This window comes from Dendrobates tinctorius, unplaced genomic scaffold (assembly GCF_039654945.1).
Source record: "Dendrobates tinctorius isolate UK_male_01 unplaced genomic scaffold, ASM3965494v1 ptg000063l, whole genome shotgun sequence".
Taxonomy (NCBI): Eukaryota; Metazoa; Chordata; class Amphibia; order Anura; family Dendrobatidae; genus Dendrobates; species Dendrobates tinctorius.
In genome coordinates, this window is record NW_027361731.1 from 15,171,598 (window position 1) to 15,188,400 (window position 16,803).

At 45.3% G+C, this 16,803-nt stretch overlaps 1 protein-coding gene across 1 annotated transcript in view; it reads left to right on the forward strand.

Annotated features, from left to right (window-relative positions):
- The window catches only part of LOC141093965 (uncharacterized), a 115,265-nt gene that overhangs the window by 52,019 nt on the left and 46,443 nt on the right, over positions 1–16,803 (forward strand). The window contains 2 exon segments of the mRNA XM_073579638.1: positions 8,448–9,970; positions 10,405–10,516. Of these exon segments, the coding sequence (XP_073435739.1) occupies positions 8,448–9,970; positions 10,405–10,516 (1,635 nt within the window).

A 16,803-nucleotide genomic window follows, 5' to 3' on the forward strand; every position in this document is an offset into this window, starting at 1 on the left:
TGCAGCTCTTGCTATGCCGTCTTCATGGACGCGCCGAGCCACCCGAAGCCACTTGTCACCCTCAAAGATAAAAAAAAAACAAAGCGCGCCCATAGGGCCTTACCAGTGCAGGAATCAATTTGAATACTCAAGGGTCTCAAAAAAATATATCATATAACATACCCTAAAACTAATATTTTATTGATAAAAAACCCACCAGGGTCACACCACAAGTGAACACAAAAAACAAGACAAAAAAGTGTCCAAAAATACAAAACACATAAAATTGTGGGGAATATCCTAGGAGTCCCTATTGATGTCTCCTGTTTTCACCTTCCTAACCGCGGAGGTTGGCACCCTAGGGGGAACGTTGTGGCGCCCCCGCTCAACGGTGGCTGTCCCTGGGGGCCCTATTGTACCCTGGCACCACTAGTGAAGTCCCTTCCCCGATACTAAGTGGACCCCTATCAAATAACAGAGACAATCCTACGATGAGGGGGACCCTAGAACCCACAAAATATTGCACATATAATAGAACACATCAATACATAAGCGTATAGGGAAACAGTTCTATCCAGACTCATGGCTCAAACATATAGATATAACTGAGAAGACAAAATGCATCATGACTCATCAGCAGCAAACAATGTGTGTCAATCCACCTAATTGTAGCAGCATGTATATTGATTCACAGATATGTATATATAATCCAAGATACCACATCCTCATATATATGTCACGATTTGTAAAAATAACCAAGGTCAGAAGAACACATTGAGCCTATATCCACAACATTAGTTCACAGATCTCATCATATTGTCAAACAACAGATAAAAAAATCTCATCGGTGGAAAGCTCAGATAAAGAAGTTAAGATACTCATCGTATTATTCATCGACCGCCCCATAGCCTAAGACGCCTCAACGCGTTTCACCCCTTTGGGATCATCAGGAGGCTCGATAGCAACCTTACTAGTGTCCTGATGTGGTATAGTGGCTGGACTGTCCCGATATCCCTCCATTTAAACCTACCGCCACAGCGTGCGCCAGCCCCGAACGCTGCGTGGGGACACTCCCCCTAGAATCTGTGCGCATGTCAAGCCGGAGTGGCATTAATCACCTGATTGTCAGGGCGCTCTATCAGCACATATCCCCTCAGTGCGCATGTCTGATCTCAAGACAAAGATCTCGCATCGTGTCTCGCGATAACTTAACACCAATCAATCAAGTGCACACACCGGCCGTGTAGCGCACGTCACATCCCTCGATCAACTAGCATAGGGGATGGATCGTTCTATGATTTCTTTCATCCCTCCAATGCGCATGTCCGTTCTGCAATAGTGATCTCAGACCACATGGCGCGATGTCCGTGGTATATAAACAGGACGCGCATCTTGTTGGAAAATAACCCGCGTCAGATCATGCAATTTACTATCAACAACCCGGAGACCAAGGCAGTATCTCCTAGTGATATTAATACGTATGTTCTCTAAAGGAAGAGGTAATGTCATGCCCAAATCCTAATAAAGACATTGTATATAGCCATACAGGCAGATAGATGCAAACTAGCATGACATTACCTCTTCCTTTAGAGAACATACGTATTAATATCACTAGGAGATACTGCCATGGTCTCCGGGTTGTTGATAGTAAATTGCATGATCTGACGCGGGTTATTTTCCAACAAGATGCGCGTCCTGTTTATATACCACGGACATCGCGCCATGTGGTCTGAGATCACTATTGCAGAACGGACATGCGCATTGGAGGGATGAAAGAAATCATAGAACGATCCATCCCCTATGCTAGTTGATCGAGGGATGTGACGTGCGCTGCACGGCCGGTGTGTGCACTTGATTGATTGGTGTTAAGTTATCGCGAGACACGATGCGAGATCTTTGTCTTGAGATCAGACATGCGCACTGAGGGGATATGTGCTGATAGAGCGCCCTGACAATCAGGTGATTAATGACACTCCGGCTTGACATGCGCACAGATGCTAGGGGGAGTGTCCCCACGCAGCGTTCGGGGCTGGCGCACGCTGTGGCGGTAGGTTTAAATGGAGGGATATCGGGACAGTCCAGCCACTATACCACATCAGGACACTAGTAAGGTTGCTATCGAGCCTCCTGATGATCCCAAAGAGGTGAAACGCGCTGAGGCGTCTTAGGCTATGGGGCGGTCGATGGATAATACGATGAGTATCTTAACTTCTTTATCTGAGCTTTCCACCGATGAGATTTTTGTATCTGTTGTTTGACAATATGATGAGATCTGTGAACTAATGTTGTGGATATAGGCTCAATGTGTTCTTTTGACCTTGGCTATTTTTACAAATCGTGACTTATATATATGAGGATGTGGTATCTTGGATTATATATACATATCTGTGAATCAATATACATGCTGCTACAATTAGGTGGATTGACACACATTGTTTGCTGCTGATGAGTCATGATGCATTTTGTCTTCTCAGTTATATCTATATGTTTGAGCCATGAGTCTGGATAGAACTGTTTCCCTATACGCTTATGTATTGATGAGTCCTTACCAGTGCAGGTATAATGGGTATAATGACATAATACAGGGTACTCACCCTTAATAGTTGTGTAAAGCCACAACTACTGTATCCGCTTAGACATATGTAATAAAGCTGCAGCAGGATGGTGTAGACAGACAGCGTCTGCTACCAATGCTCAAAGAGGAAAAACACCAGGTCCCTGTCCTGCGAGACCTTCGTGACCCCACTGAGCCATAGCAAGCACCTTCAGGTTTTGTAGAGGAAAAGAAAAAAAAACACATGCACAGTCTCTCACGTGTCCTGTTCGTGTGCCACTCAGGACGTCCAACACACAGGGCACACCGGGTGCTATTCAGGGAGCCGACCCTCCTCCCAGGGTCTCCCAACACACGGCCTCACCAGGTCCAGGGGCTCAGCGAGTGCTCTTCAGGACATCCGCCTGAGACTTCCCAACACACGCCTCACCAGGTCCAAGGTCATACCACGTGTTCCAGGGATCCGATTCCTCTCGTAGAACCTCCCAACACTGACCCTCCAGGACCTTGCTCACTGAACCCTCCAGGAACACAGTCTTTACCACTGACCCAGGTCAGTGCAACACAGACTCCTGTCTGTTACCTACTGGTGTCAGCCCCACAGTTTCCCGGACGCCTCTTCTCCTAAGAGGTATCCCACAAATATTAATAGTCACTTTCTCTGACCTCGGTCAGTATTACTCATGGTTGTCAGACCGTTTGCTCTCCTGGCTCAGAATCGCCATCACTGCCACACGTGCTTCTGGGAATCGCTGCCCGCAGTCTGTCACCAATTGTAGGGATGCGACTCGCTTAGGTGCAGCGGGAGACAAATATGCAACAGGTTCTTCCCAAAGTTCATGAGGTTTATTTGCATCATAAACCCACAAGGCAACACATTACCAAAATAGCCTCTAGCTTAGGCCAAAGAACACAAATGTCCATGGTTGGAGACTCGGACCGAGAGTCTCAGCTCATGCTGGGAGCTGTAGTCCTCCCCATATACAACTTTCTGTAGTGTCCCACCTGGACACATGGAAGTCTGTCCACACTCTGACAGACTCTCTCACACTCCCACATGTGCTAAACACCTCAATTACATAGCCCTGTAACCACACCCACAGGTGATCACATGGCTATGACATCACTAAAGGTTCTATTGCACATAGACACACACAGGCTTCCCTGACACAGTGTAACAGAAATATCAGCAGTACCTCTGCTGATCAATACACCCTGGAGCCTGCATCCCAAGGCCACCCACCTTGAGACCCATAATGGTCATTTAGGACCCTGCTCCTGTTACCACACTGAATGTGCCTGTACACCAGTCCTGGGACACCCACACAGCGCCCCCTAGCTGACATAGTGGTCACTACACCACACTGAGTAAGGGCTTTGCTTCTGTGATCTTCTTTCCCCGTACTTAATGCCTGTGCGGTGACACCACATTTTTGGTGCACCTTTAACCGGATTCAAATAGCTCTGTTTTTGACAAAACTGTTTTGAGATATATGCTATGGCTTTTCTGTCATGATTCATTGTATTATTAAAAATATACCTTTTAATCATTATGAATTTTTTGGTGGTTGCTACGTTCCATGTTCTTGTGTTCTAATATTTGAATGAGGTAGTACAGTTGGTACCTTGAATTATGTGTGAATGACCCTGCTTATAATTTTTGGCACTTGGTGTATAGCTTTATGAGTTTAGAAGTACCACTGCATGATAGTTTGAACAGAATGTATAGGAGGACCTCTCTTATGCCTAATACAGGGTGTATCTGAGTCCCTAATTTTTGCCACTTCTTTTCTTCATAAATTACACTGAAATTTCCAATTTTAAATAAAAAGAACAATTTTGGTTTATTTTAAATTATAATTTTTTAGTAAATACTTTTTTTTTAAATTTTGACTTATATACAAGTCATTATACAGTAAAAAAATGTTTCTCTACATTTTTTTTTTCCCTGTAAACTCTAATTTCTCTATTCTCGAATAACATTTTGACTCCCCGCAGCTGCATGTTTCACGACTGTTAGACAGCCCACCAAACGTGCAGGGATTACCACATAATTTAATTACTCCAGAGAAGTTTCACCATTAGTTACTCGTGTTTTACGGATGAAGACTGTTGAGTTTGATCATTTCAGTAGATGTTATTGTCTATACTCACAGTTTTTGACTACAGTAGTTACTGCCCAAAATACTCTGATTTAACCACTTCCCGCAGCCAGTTTAATTTTCCTAATAAGGTCCCATATTTCAAATATGACATGTATCAATGCATCACTTTATGTGGTGATAACTTTGGAATTAATCAAAAAGTGTAATGGCAAACCTTACAAATTATTTTCCAACTTCTCTTGAATCCAACAGTACCCTATATACTGTAGTAATCCAATGTCTGGGCACATGGCGGGGTCAAGAAGAGAAGGAGCGCCATTTAGCTATTCAAATATAACTCTTGCTGGAATAGTTTGGAGACACAATATATCGGGGGCACTGTTCATAGTCACCTTGCAGCTCAAAAGATGGCTACTACGAACAGGCTTGGCACTATCTACTCCGTTTTCAATGTCCCAGGGATTGCCTTGCTCATCATCCTTTAACCCCTTAAAAAACAGGTATTTTTGGTTTTGCATTTTCATTTTTGCTCCCCTTCTTCCCAGAGCCATAACTTTTTATTTTTTTGTGGTCAAAATGGCTATCTGAGGGCTTGATTTTTTGCGGGACGAGTTGTACTTTTGAACGACACCAATAGTTTTACCATGTCGTGTTCCCGAAAACGGGAAAAAAATTCCAAGTGAGGTGAAACCACACTTGGTTTTGTTTAGCTTTTTTACTTGGTTCACTAAAAGCTATAACTGCCCTGCCATTATGATTCTCCAAGTCATTATGAGTTCATAGACACCAAACATGTCTAAGTTCTTTTTTATCTAAGTGGTAAAAAAAAAATTCCACACTTTGCTAAAAAAAAAAAAAATTGCGCCATTTTCCAATACATCTCCACTTTTCATGATCTTGGGTAAGGGTGAGAGTTTATTTTTTGCACACCGAGCTGATGTTTTTAATGATACCATTTTGGTGCAGATACGATCTATTGATCGCCCGTTATCGCATTTTAATGCAATGTCGCGGTGACCAAAAAACGTAATTCTGGCATTTTGATTTTTTTTCTCGCTGTTCACCTATCAAGCTAATCCTTTTTTTATTGATAGAGCAGGCGATTCTGAACTCAGTGATACCAAATATGTGTATGTTTGATTTTTTTTGTTTTATTGTTTTATTTTGAATGGGGCGAAAGGTGGGTGATTTGAACTTTTTATTTTTTTATCTTAAAAATATTTTTTTAACTTTAGGCATGCCTCAATAGTCTCCATGGGAGACTAGAAGCTGCCCTAACTCGATGAGCTCTGCAACATACAGGCGAAGATCAGATCACCTGTATGTAGCAGCATTACTCACTTGCTATGGATGCCAACCACTGGACAGCGCTCATAGCAATCCGGCAGTGACAACCATAGAGGTGTCCAGGAGACCTCTGGTTGTCATGCCGACCCATCGGTGACCCGCGATCACGTGACTGGGTCACCTGTGGGCAGGAATTTTGGAACAATTGGTGAAAGTGCATGTTCGATGCCGCTGTCAGCCTTTGACAGCGGCATTTAACGGGTTAATAGCCGTGAGTTGATCGCGATTCCGCCCGCAGCTGTTCCGGGCACATGTAAGCTGTTCAAAACAGCTGACACGTGCCGGGAAAGATGTGGGTTCACTGCCGGAGCCCACATCAAAGGCTAGTTTCACACTTGCTTTTATTTGCAGCGCGTTTTTCCCGCAAAAAAACGCATTGAAAAAACGCATACAAAAGCATACAACTGCTGCGTTTTTTTCAAGCATTTTTATGAGCATGCATGAAAAAAACGCAGCGTTTTTATGCGTTTTTATGCGTTTGTATGCGTTTTTAGTGCGTTTTTACCGCGTTTGCGTTTTTTTCCAACATTAGGTGGCCCCTCACACTAACCCAAACCATGACTTTACTAACCCTAACCCTGACCCTAACCCTAACCCTGACCCTAACCCTTAACCAAACCATACTTAACCCTAACCCAAACCCTAAACCCTAACTAACCCTGACCCTAACCCTGACCCTAACCCTTAACCAAACCATACTTAACCCTAACCCAAACCCTAACTAACCCTGACCCTAACCCTGACCCTAACCCTGACCCTAACCCTGACCCTAACCCTGACCCTAACCCTGACCCTAACCCTTAACCAAACCATACTTAACCCAAACCCTAACTAACCCTAACCCTATCCCTAACCCTGACCCTAACCCTAACCCTGACCCTAACCCTTAACCAAACCATACTTAACCCTAACCCAAACCCTAACTAACCCTGACCTTAACCCTTAACCAAACCATACTTAACCCTAACCCAAACCCTAACTAACCCTGACCCTAACCCTGACCCTAACCCTTAACCAAACCATACTTAACCCAAACCCTAACTAACCCTGACCCTAACCCTGACCCTAACCCTAACCCTGACCCTAACCCTTAACCAAACCATACTTAACCCTAACTAACCCTAACCCTGACCCTAACCCTGACCCTAACCCTTAACCAAACCATACTTAACCCTAACCCTGACCCTAACCCTGACCCTAACCCTTAACCAAACCATACTTAACCCTAACCCAAACCCTAACTAACCCTGACCCTAACCCTAACCCTAACCCTTAACCAAACCATACTTAACCCTAACCCCAACCCTAACCCTGACCCTGACCCTTAACCAAACCATACTTAACCCTAACCCTGACCCTAACCCTAACCCTAAACCCCCTTAACTAACCCTAACTCTAACCCAAACCCCTAAATTCCATGGTTAACAAAAAAAACGCATGTGCAAAAAAACGCATACATGAGCATGCCAGTGCGCATGTATGCGCATCCATAGGCTATAATGGCCATTTTTAGCGCAAAACGTGCGCATATGTGCGCATGCGCTTTTTTGCAGGGCCAAAAAATGCAACATGCTGCGTCTGGAAAATACCAATGCTCACCCCAAAAAAACGCAGCGCATGAAAATCGCATACATGCGCTTACCAGCGCGCAGGTATGCGCACCCATGTTAAATATAGGGGAAAAAACGCATGCGCACATATGCGTTTTTTTCCAGCGCTAAAAAACGCAAATGTGAAACCAGCCTTAGTGAGGGTGTCCAATATCGTCGTACTATTATTCCCAATGTCGGAAAGGGGTTAAAGGATATACACAAATTTGAACTTACACAGAGACCCCTAGGTTTGGGCCATGTTGTTAACTAATGTTCTGTTGTGTGAGATGGGAAGAAGAATAGTCAGGTTGCCAGGTCAGAACCAGGAAGGCAGAGAAAATACCAAATTGGAAGATGCAAGAGTAGTCAGTAATCAAGCCAGGGTCACAACAGGTAATTTATACAGAAGTCGGGAGCTGAGCACAGAGGACTGAACTAGAGGAGAACAAGCTTGTATCTGGCACCTTCCGGCAGAGCTGATATTGCTGGATTGGTTTACAGAAGCCATGTTGCATTTCAAATGACTTTGAACCACTAATAATGTGGAAACCTGTTTTTCCAGTGACAGATTATGGACCTGAGTGGGGACTTTTTTCAGATGACTAGAGTTTTTATTGGTATTATTTTTGCCTACAATAGTTTGGTGGCTTTTTATTCGATATTTGGGAAGCAGAGTGAACAAACAGTTGAGCTCCACGATCTACTCGTTCATCTTATGAGGTTTTCTATTAGCCTCTGAACTGTCATTGTCTTGGTAAATCAATATTTTACATAACTTGCTAATTTTACAGACAGTTTAAGTAGAAATGTTTAAAAATATAAGTCAAGGATATTTTATTAAAAATTAATAATTGATTTTATTCTTGGCAGATAACTGTACCAGGAGATTAGAGGGACAGCTGACATCTTCAATTTTTAAATCAGATGATGTTGAGAGTCCACTGGATACAATTAAAGTGACTGCCATTACTCCAGATATACCATCATCCCTTCACAGCGATGATCTCTCATCTGATCGTTTCAAACAGGTCCTGTCTTCTGATTCATTACAGACTACTAAGGAAATTCAAAGTAACAAAATAAGAATTCGAAAACTAACTGCTCATAAAGCAAAAAAGGCATTTTCAGGTTTAGAATATGGAAAGAGTTTAACTGTTGGAAACTCTTTTCTTAAACATCAAATCATTCACACAGTAGAGAATAACTATTCTTGTTCCATGTGTGGGAAATGTTTTAACAAGAAATCAAATCTGGTAAGTCACCAGAGAACTCACACAGGGGAGAAGCCATTTTCATGTTCAGAATGTGGTAAATGTTTTTCAGTGAAATCAAGTCTTGTCATACATCAGAGAACTCACACAGGTGAGAAGCCATTTTCTTGCTCAGAATGTGGTAAATGTTTTACAAAGAAATCAAGTCTTGTCAAACATCAAAGAACTCACACAGGGGAGAAGCCATTTTCATGTTCAGAATGTAGAAATTGTTTTACAAATACATCAAATCTTATTGCACATCAGAGAACCCACACAGGTGAGAAGCCATTTTCATGTTCAGAATGTGGAAAATGTTTTACAGAGAAATCAAGTCTTGTCAAACATCAGAGAACTCACACAGGGGAGAAGCCATTTTCATGTTCAGAATGTGGGAAATATTTTAATCAGAAATCAGATCTTGAAATACACCAGAGAACGCACACAGGTGAGAAGCCATTTTTATGTTCAGAATGTGGAAAATGTTTTACAGAGAAATCAAGTCTTGTCAAACATCAGAGAACTCACACAGGGGAGAAGCCATTTTCATGTTCAGAATGTGAGAAATGTTTTACAGATAAGTCAAGTCTTGTCAAACATCAGAGAACTCACACAGGTGAAAAGCCTTTTTCATGTTCCGAATGTGGAAAATATTTTACAGTGAAATCATGTCTTATCAAACATCAGCGAACCCACACAGGGGAGAAACCTTATTCATGTTCAGAATGTGGGAAATTTTTTACAAGGAAATCAAGTCTTATCAAACATCAGCGAACCCACACAGGGGAGAAGCCTTTTTCATGTTCAGAATGTGGGAAATGTTTTAACTGGAAAGCGCATCTTGATAGACACCAAAGAACTCACACAGGGTTGAAGCCATTTGTATGTTCAGAATGTGGGAAATCTTTTGTAGCTAAATCAAATCTTAATATACATCAGAGAACTCACACAGGGGAGAAGCCTTTTTCATGTTCAGAATGTGGGAAATGTTTTGTGAAGAAATCATATCTTCTTAGTCACCAGAAATGTCACACAGGGGAGAAGCCTTTTTCATGATCAGAATGTGGGAAATGTTTTGCACTAAAATCAGATGTTGTTATTCACCAAAGATCCCACACAGAGGAGAAACCTTTTTCTTTTGAAAATGTGGAAAGTGTTTTGTGAAGAAATCATGTTTTCTTAGTCACCAGAAAAGTCTCATGGGGAGAAGCCTCTTTTATATTCTTAATGTGGTAGCTATTTTGCTTGAAAATCAACTCTTAAACATTAGAGCAGTCACACAGGGTAGAGGATTTTTTAATGTTTAGAATGTTGAAAATGATTTGCCGACAACAACACCTTGTCCTTCCTCATATTTGGCCTCGCTAAAATAAAAACACACCTTTCAGCTTCCATGCTGGCACCATTTCAGTGGTGTTAGATCTCACATTCCGGGGCTCATTTGAGGTTGTGGTTTCACACGAGCCTTGCTCCCAATCAGTGCCAGCTTTACTGTCCCCCCCTTTGGATGTATTGAATATCAACTGGAAGCCAGGGCTGCGGCTGCTCTCCGACTTTGATGTTTGATTTGTCCAAAGGTGAGGATGGTGACGCCAGTTCTGATTGGGGGCAGGTTTCACATGATGAAACAACCAAACATGAACCCCGTGAACGCAGGTGCCGATAACGCTGGTGTGAAGAAACCAGATTGTATCTTAATTCCCCAGACAACCATGTTTTTGCAAACCAAGGGGAATTGACTTATTATCTCTTTATTGGCTTGTGGATAAAAGTGTTTATATCTGGTGGGTCAAGAAGACAGACTTGCATACCATTTAACATACTGTGTAAGTCTGTAATAGTGACTTGTCAATAGTGTATGTTTATCTTTGTTTATTGTGTGCTGATATGCTAATTGTGTATTGTATTCTATAACCAGTTTGTTGACTTTGAAGGTAGATAGGGAAAAGCTGTGAGGGTGGACTGAAGGACACTGGGCAAATCGAAAAATAGATCACCTGCCTCTGGTATAAAAGAGACTTCTTTTCTTCTGGTTGGTGTCACTCTTCAGGATCTCAGCTCAGAGTACTTCGGACTCGGCTGAAAGAACACAGGACTGCTCATGGTTATCTCCCTATGATTGTCATTACCGCCTCTCTGTCTGCGTATCACAAGTGGGAGTAGTGACCTTGGGAGCTCAGACATAACATCTACCATTATCCTGGCGAGTCAGCGGAAGGGTGAGACCCTGTAAAGTGTACCATCTTGGGGTAATTGCTGGGATTGTTCTGTTTGCTATTGGGTTGTGATTCAATTAAGTATTGCCACACTGTTTTTTCCTAACTCTGTGTTGTCTGTAATAATAATCTTTATATAGCACCAACATACTCTGCAGCGCTTTACAGTTAACAGTTTCAAACACAACAGTCATAAGTAACAACATTAACAATACAATATGTGATGGTGTGATATGCTATGTGGATGTCATTTTTTGTATATTCCTATTTTTCTATTTCAGTTATTTTCATAGTGTTTTTTCTTATTACATTGTAAGTCTACAGCCTCACTGTATCTGTCTCTTGATGACCCCCCTGTAGTGCATTAATCCCTAAGGCCCTTTGTTCTCCTCTGGGAGGCCTGGAAACCGCCCCCAACTTGTTTGACTTTCCCTGGACAAGGAAGGGGGTCTGGGGAGAACAGGAGCTGGGCAAGTCAGTTCCAGTGTGGACAGGATCGTGTTCAGACAGCACTTCAGAGAGAGGACCCATTTTATCCTCTGGTGCTAGAGTTTTGGAATCTCGTTTCCCTGGACATTTTATCCTGATACTGGACTGCATTCTTATTCTGGACTATCTTATCCTTTGTGTGGTGGACTGAATATGGACCTTTTCGTATTTTTGCCTGAATAAAGGTCTTGGAATTGTTCACTCTTCGCTTGCTTTGTTGATTGTGTGATACCAGAGAAGGACCCCGTGACAACTGGTGGTAGCAGTGGGATCAACAGAACGTAACCCAATGGAAAACCACCCACAGTGTGAGTACAGAAATTGGACTGTATGCAGTTTACAGGAGAGAGCCAGAGACCTGGGCCTGAACTACCAGGGACTGACTAAAAAGGCCTTAATCGATCTACTGGTGGGCGCTAGCCCGGCCACCTCCTCCCAGATGTCTGAAGGACGAGCACTGGAGACAGGGATCCCCTTCCAGAAAAGCCAGTGGTTGGTGTGGTATGAAGAAGAGATGGCGGTTCTGGGCCCCGGCGTCTCTCAGGAGTACAAGGAGGAGTCTACCCGCCGGGCACAGCGGAGACAGGAAGCAATGGAGCTTGAAAAAGGGAGTAACGCAATGTGGAGTGTAACCCCAACAATCCGGGAGCCTGTACGGATCACCCGTACAGAGTTTAAGCCATTTGATGAGGCTTCTGGAGATGTGGAGGGGTTCTTCAAAGACTTTCAGCAGCAGTGTGCTGTGATTGAGGTGCCCCACTCTAGCTGGATGCGTTTGTTAGTGGGGCTCCTGAACGGAAGCATGGCAGAGGCTTACCGAACCATTGATGCACTGTGGAACCGGGATTATAACATTGTAAAAGCGGACTATCCTGGATTACCATGCTATCACCCCAGACTCATTTAGGGTCAAGTTCCGAGACCTCCCATGCACCACGGGGGGATCGTTTAGGATGTATGCACATAAGATGTCCGAGGCATGTCGGAGATGGCTGGAAGCAGAAAACGCCTTTACTGTGGAAGATGTTTTACAGGCGTTCCTTATAGAACAATTTCTTGCCAAGTGCCCTGCAGAGGTACGGGAATGGGTCCGGGAGCGCACGCCGTGTACCGTGGATAGAGCTGCAGCCCTGGCCGATGAAGCCCTTACTATCCGGCCGCAATGGAGGAGGCTTCTGGACAATGAACCACGGCCTGCTCCCGCGCCCCGTCCCCCTCCAATTATATCTGCCCTTCCACCTAGTCGCAAGCCGATGACAATCATGCCTCACAATCCTAGGCCCCAACAGTTCCGACCACGACCTGGGGGTATCACAGAGAGGAGGTGTTATGGGTGTGGGCAACCTGGACATTTGTAGTGTGGCTGTCCCTCCAGGATTCGGAGGGAGCCCCACGCAGCCCCACCTCGTCCAGTGCATCTTGTACACTCCACCACGCCTGAGGAAGAGCTACCACCACCCCCACCAGAGTGGACCACCGACCACGGCACCATAGATACCCCTCCTGGAGTGTACGGACTCCGGCCTCTGTCCTTTAGCTACTCAGAGCAACGGCAACGCCACCTGCAGGATGTCTTTATTGATGGATGTGTCAGGATTTAGAAACAAGGGGGCATTTTTGACTATCGCTGACCCCCGTGTGGTTCGACCCGAGGCAATTTACCAGGGTCCGGGAAGTCCCATTGTCCTGGCGGGGGGTGCCCGCAAATATATACAGCGAGCTTCTGTGCGTTTGGATTATGGTTGTGGAGAAAAACTGTTGGATTGGAGTTATGGGAGGACTTCCTGCAGATATCCTCCTTGGGAACGACATTGGGGAGTTACAGTGCCAATTTGTGGGAGCAGTCACCCGACTACAGGCCCTTCAAGCACTACGTCATCCGGACAGCACCGGGGAGCAACCACCACGAACCGCATCAGAGTCGGTAAGCAATACTTTCGCTGCTACTACATTGGGAGAGTCTTGGGACAGAGAGGAGTTTAGGAGAGAAATAGAGGATGACACTACCTTAGCAGCCCTTAGGCGAAAGGCAGAAACTGGGCACTTGGGAGATAATGGGGATGGCTTCACTCAAGAAAGCGGACTATATTTTCGTGTAACAAAGGGCAGTGACCAGGGCAACCCTGACGCAACGACCTGGCAACTCATTGTCCCTCAGAAGTACAGGGCACAGCTACTTCAACTGGCCCATGACATCCCCTTGGCTGGGCATCAAGGGAGAAAAAGGACAGAAAAGAGACTCACCCAAAGTTTTTACTGGCCGGGCGTCTCGCAGTCGGTAGCCCATTTATTGCCACACCTGTGATGTGTGCCAGCGAATGCGGCATCCAGGAGCTCGACATAAGGTACCCCTGCAATCCCTGCCCATAATTGAGGAACCATTTCAACGTGTAGCCATCGACATCATAGGTCCTCTGGCCCACCTCAGCAGGTCAGGGAAAAAAATATATCCTGACCGTGGTGGACTATGCCACTAGGTATCCTGAAGCTGTGGCCCTGTCCAGTATTACAGCAGTAAAGGTAGCCGAGGCCCTTGTTACCATCTTTACCCGGGTAGGGTTTCCTAGTGAAATATTGTCGGATCAAGGCACTCATTTCATGTCAGATCTGGTCCAGTCCCTATGGCATACCTGTGGTGTTCGAGCCATTCGTACCACCCCGTACCTCCCGCAGACCAACGGACTATGAACGCTTTAATGGAACCCTAAAAAATATGCTGAGGGCTTTTGTTGACGTTGAGAAAGACTGGGAAAAGTACCTGCCACATCTCCTCTTCGCCTATCGGGAGGTTCCCCAAGAGTCCACAGGGTTCTCTCCCTTCGAACTACTGTTTAGCCGGAAGGTTCGTGGGCCTCTCACTCCTGAAAGAACATTTGGAGGGAGACATCTCAGATACCGGAATGCCCATCGTTCCCTATGTTCTAGAGCTCAGAGACCGTCTCGCCCAGCTAGCTACCTTCCCTAAAGAACATCAGGGAATGGCCCAGTCCAGACAAAAAACCTGGTATGACCGTAATGCCAGGAACCGGGAATTTATGGAAGGACAGCAAGTGCTCATGATTACTGCTTCCCCTGCCAACAAGCTTCAAGCAGTGTGGGAAGGCACTTATCAGGTTGTCAAGAAAATTAATGACACTAACTATGTTATTACCCTGGACTCTAGTGGTCGATGACAGAAAACCGTCCACATTAACATGCTGAAAGACTACCACGACCGATCTCTGCCTTTTCAAGCTGTCTGCCACCCCCCTAGTGATGCCGCCGCCGCCGAGTATCTCCCAGATCTCCTCCAGGTTGCCCAAGCGGGAGGATCACTGGAACAAGTGCCCCTGGGCTCCCATTTATCGGATATACAAAAGGACGATATTGTCGCCGTACTAAGGCCGAGGGCAGCTGCTTTCTCCTCCAAAGCCGGGGAAGACTACTCTCACCAGTCACCATGTGGAAACCCCCGGACAACGCCCCATCCAGCAGGCTGTCTACCGGGTTCCAGAGGCTGTCCAAGGCATGATAAAGAACGAACTGGAGGAGATGAAGCAACTGGGAGTTATTCAGCCATCTCACAGTTCTTGGGCCTCTCCTGTCGTCCTGGTCCCCAAGAAGGATGGTACAACACGATTCTGCGTTGATTACAGATGACTAAATGATGCCACCAAGAGTCATGCTTATCCCATACCCAGGATTGATGATCTATTGGATCGTCTGGCCAGTGCCCAATTTGTGACCACGTTAGACTTGAGCAAGGGGTACTGGCAGATACCCCTAACGGAGGACACTCAGGAGCGGTCAGCCTTCATTACTCCATTTGGGCTTTGAGTTCCTGGGAATGCCCTTTGGGATGAAAACTGCCCCCGCTACCTTCCAGAGACTGGTGGATCGACTGTTACAACAATGTCAGGACTTTGCCTGTGCTTACTTAGACGACATTGCCATTTTTAGCACAACCTGGGAGGAACATCTTAAACACTTGGGCATAGTGCTGGACTGTATCCTTACTGCAGGACTGACCATTCGCCCTGATAAGTGCCAAATAGGGATGGCTGAGGTGCAGTACCTCGGGCATAGAGTAGGGGGTGGGACACTAAGGCCTGAGCCTGCCAAGGTGGAAGCCATTAGCAACTGGTGTAGACCCCAGACTAAAAAGCAGGTACTTGCAGTTTTAGAAACTGCTGGTTACTATCGCAAATTTGTTTCTAACTTCAGCACCTTGGCCAAGCCCCTAACCGACCTGACCCGCAAGAACATGCCTAGGAATGTGACGTGGACGACGGCATGCGAGCATGCCTTTTCAGCGTTAAAGACTGCCCTCATCACTGCTCCTGTCTTGGCTGCCCCGGATTACAAACGCAGGTTCCTCGTGCAGACAGATGCATCCACCTTTGGGATTGGGGCAGTACTTGGCCAAGTGAATGCCGCCGGAGAAGAACATCCTGTTGCTTTTGCCAGTCGGAAACTACTGGATTGGGAAGTTGCCTATGCCACTATTGAAAAGGAGTGCCTTGCCATTGTATGGGCGCTAAAAAAATTGCAGCCATACTTGTATGGCAGAGACTTTACAATTGTTACAGACCACAACCCCCTCACATGGCTGAATCGCGTATCAGGGGACAATGGAAGATTGCTGCGGTGGAGCTTGTCCCCTACAGCTTCTCCATCCAATACAAGCGGGGAAGCCAACACCAGAACGCCGATGGACTGTCTCGACAAGAAGAACCATAGGCTCCCCAGGCCGTCCTACCCCTGCCACTGTACAGGGAACTATAAATGACTGAGCAATGTGGACTAAAGTGAGCAGGCCAGAGGTCTGTGTAGACCTCATGGCGTGCTCCCTTATTATGGGGAGAGAGGTTGTGATGGTGTGATATGCTATGTGGATGTCATTTTTTGTATATTCCTATTTTTCTATTTCAGTTATTTTCATAGTGTTTTTTCTTATTACATTGTAAGTCTACAGCCTCACTGTATCTGTCTCTTGATGACCCCCATGTAGTGCATTAATCCCTAAGGCCCTTTGTTCTCCTCTGGGAGGCCTGGAAACCGCCCCCAACTTGTTTGACTTTCCCTGGACAAGGAAGGGGGTCTGGGGAGAACAGGAGCTGGGCAAGTCAGTTCCAGTGTGGACAGGATCGTGTTCAGACAGCACTTCAGAGAGAGAAGGACCCATTTTATCCTCTAGTGCTAGAGTTTTGGAATCTCGTTTCCCTGGACATTTTATCCTGATACTGGACTGCATTCTTATTCTGGACTATGTTATCCTTTGTGTGGTGGACT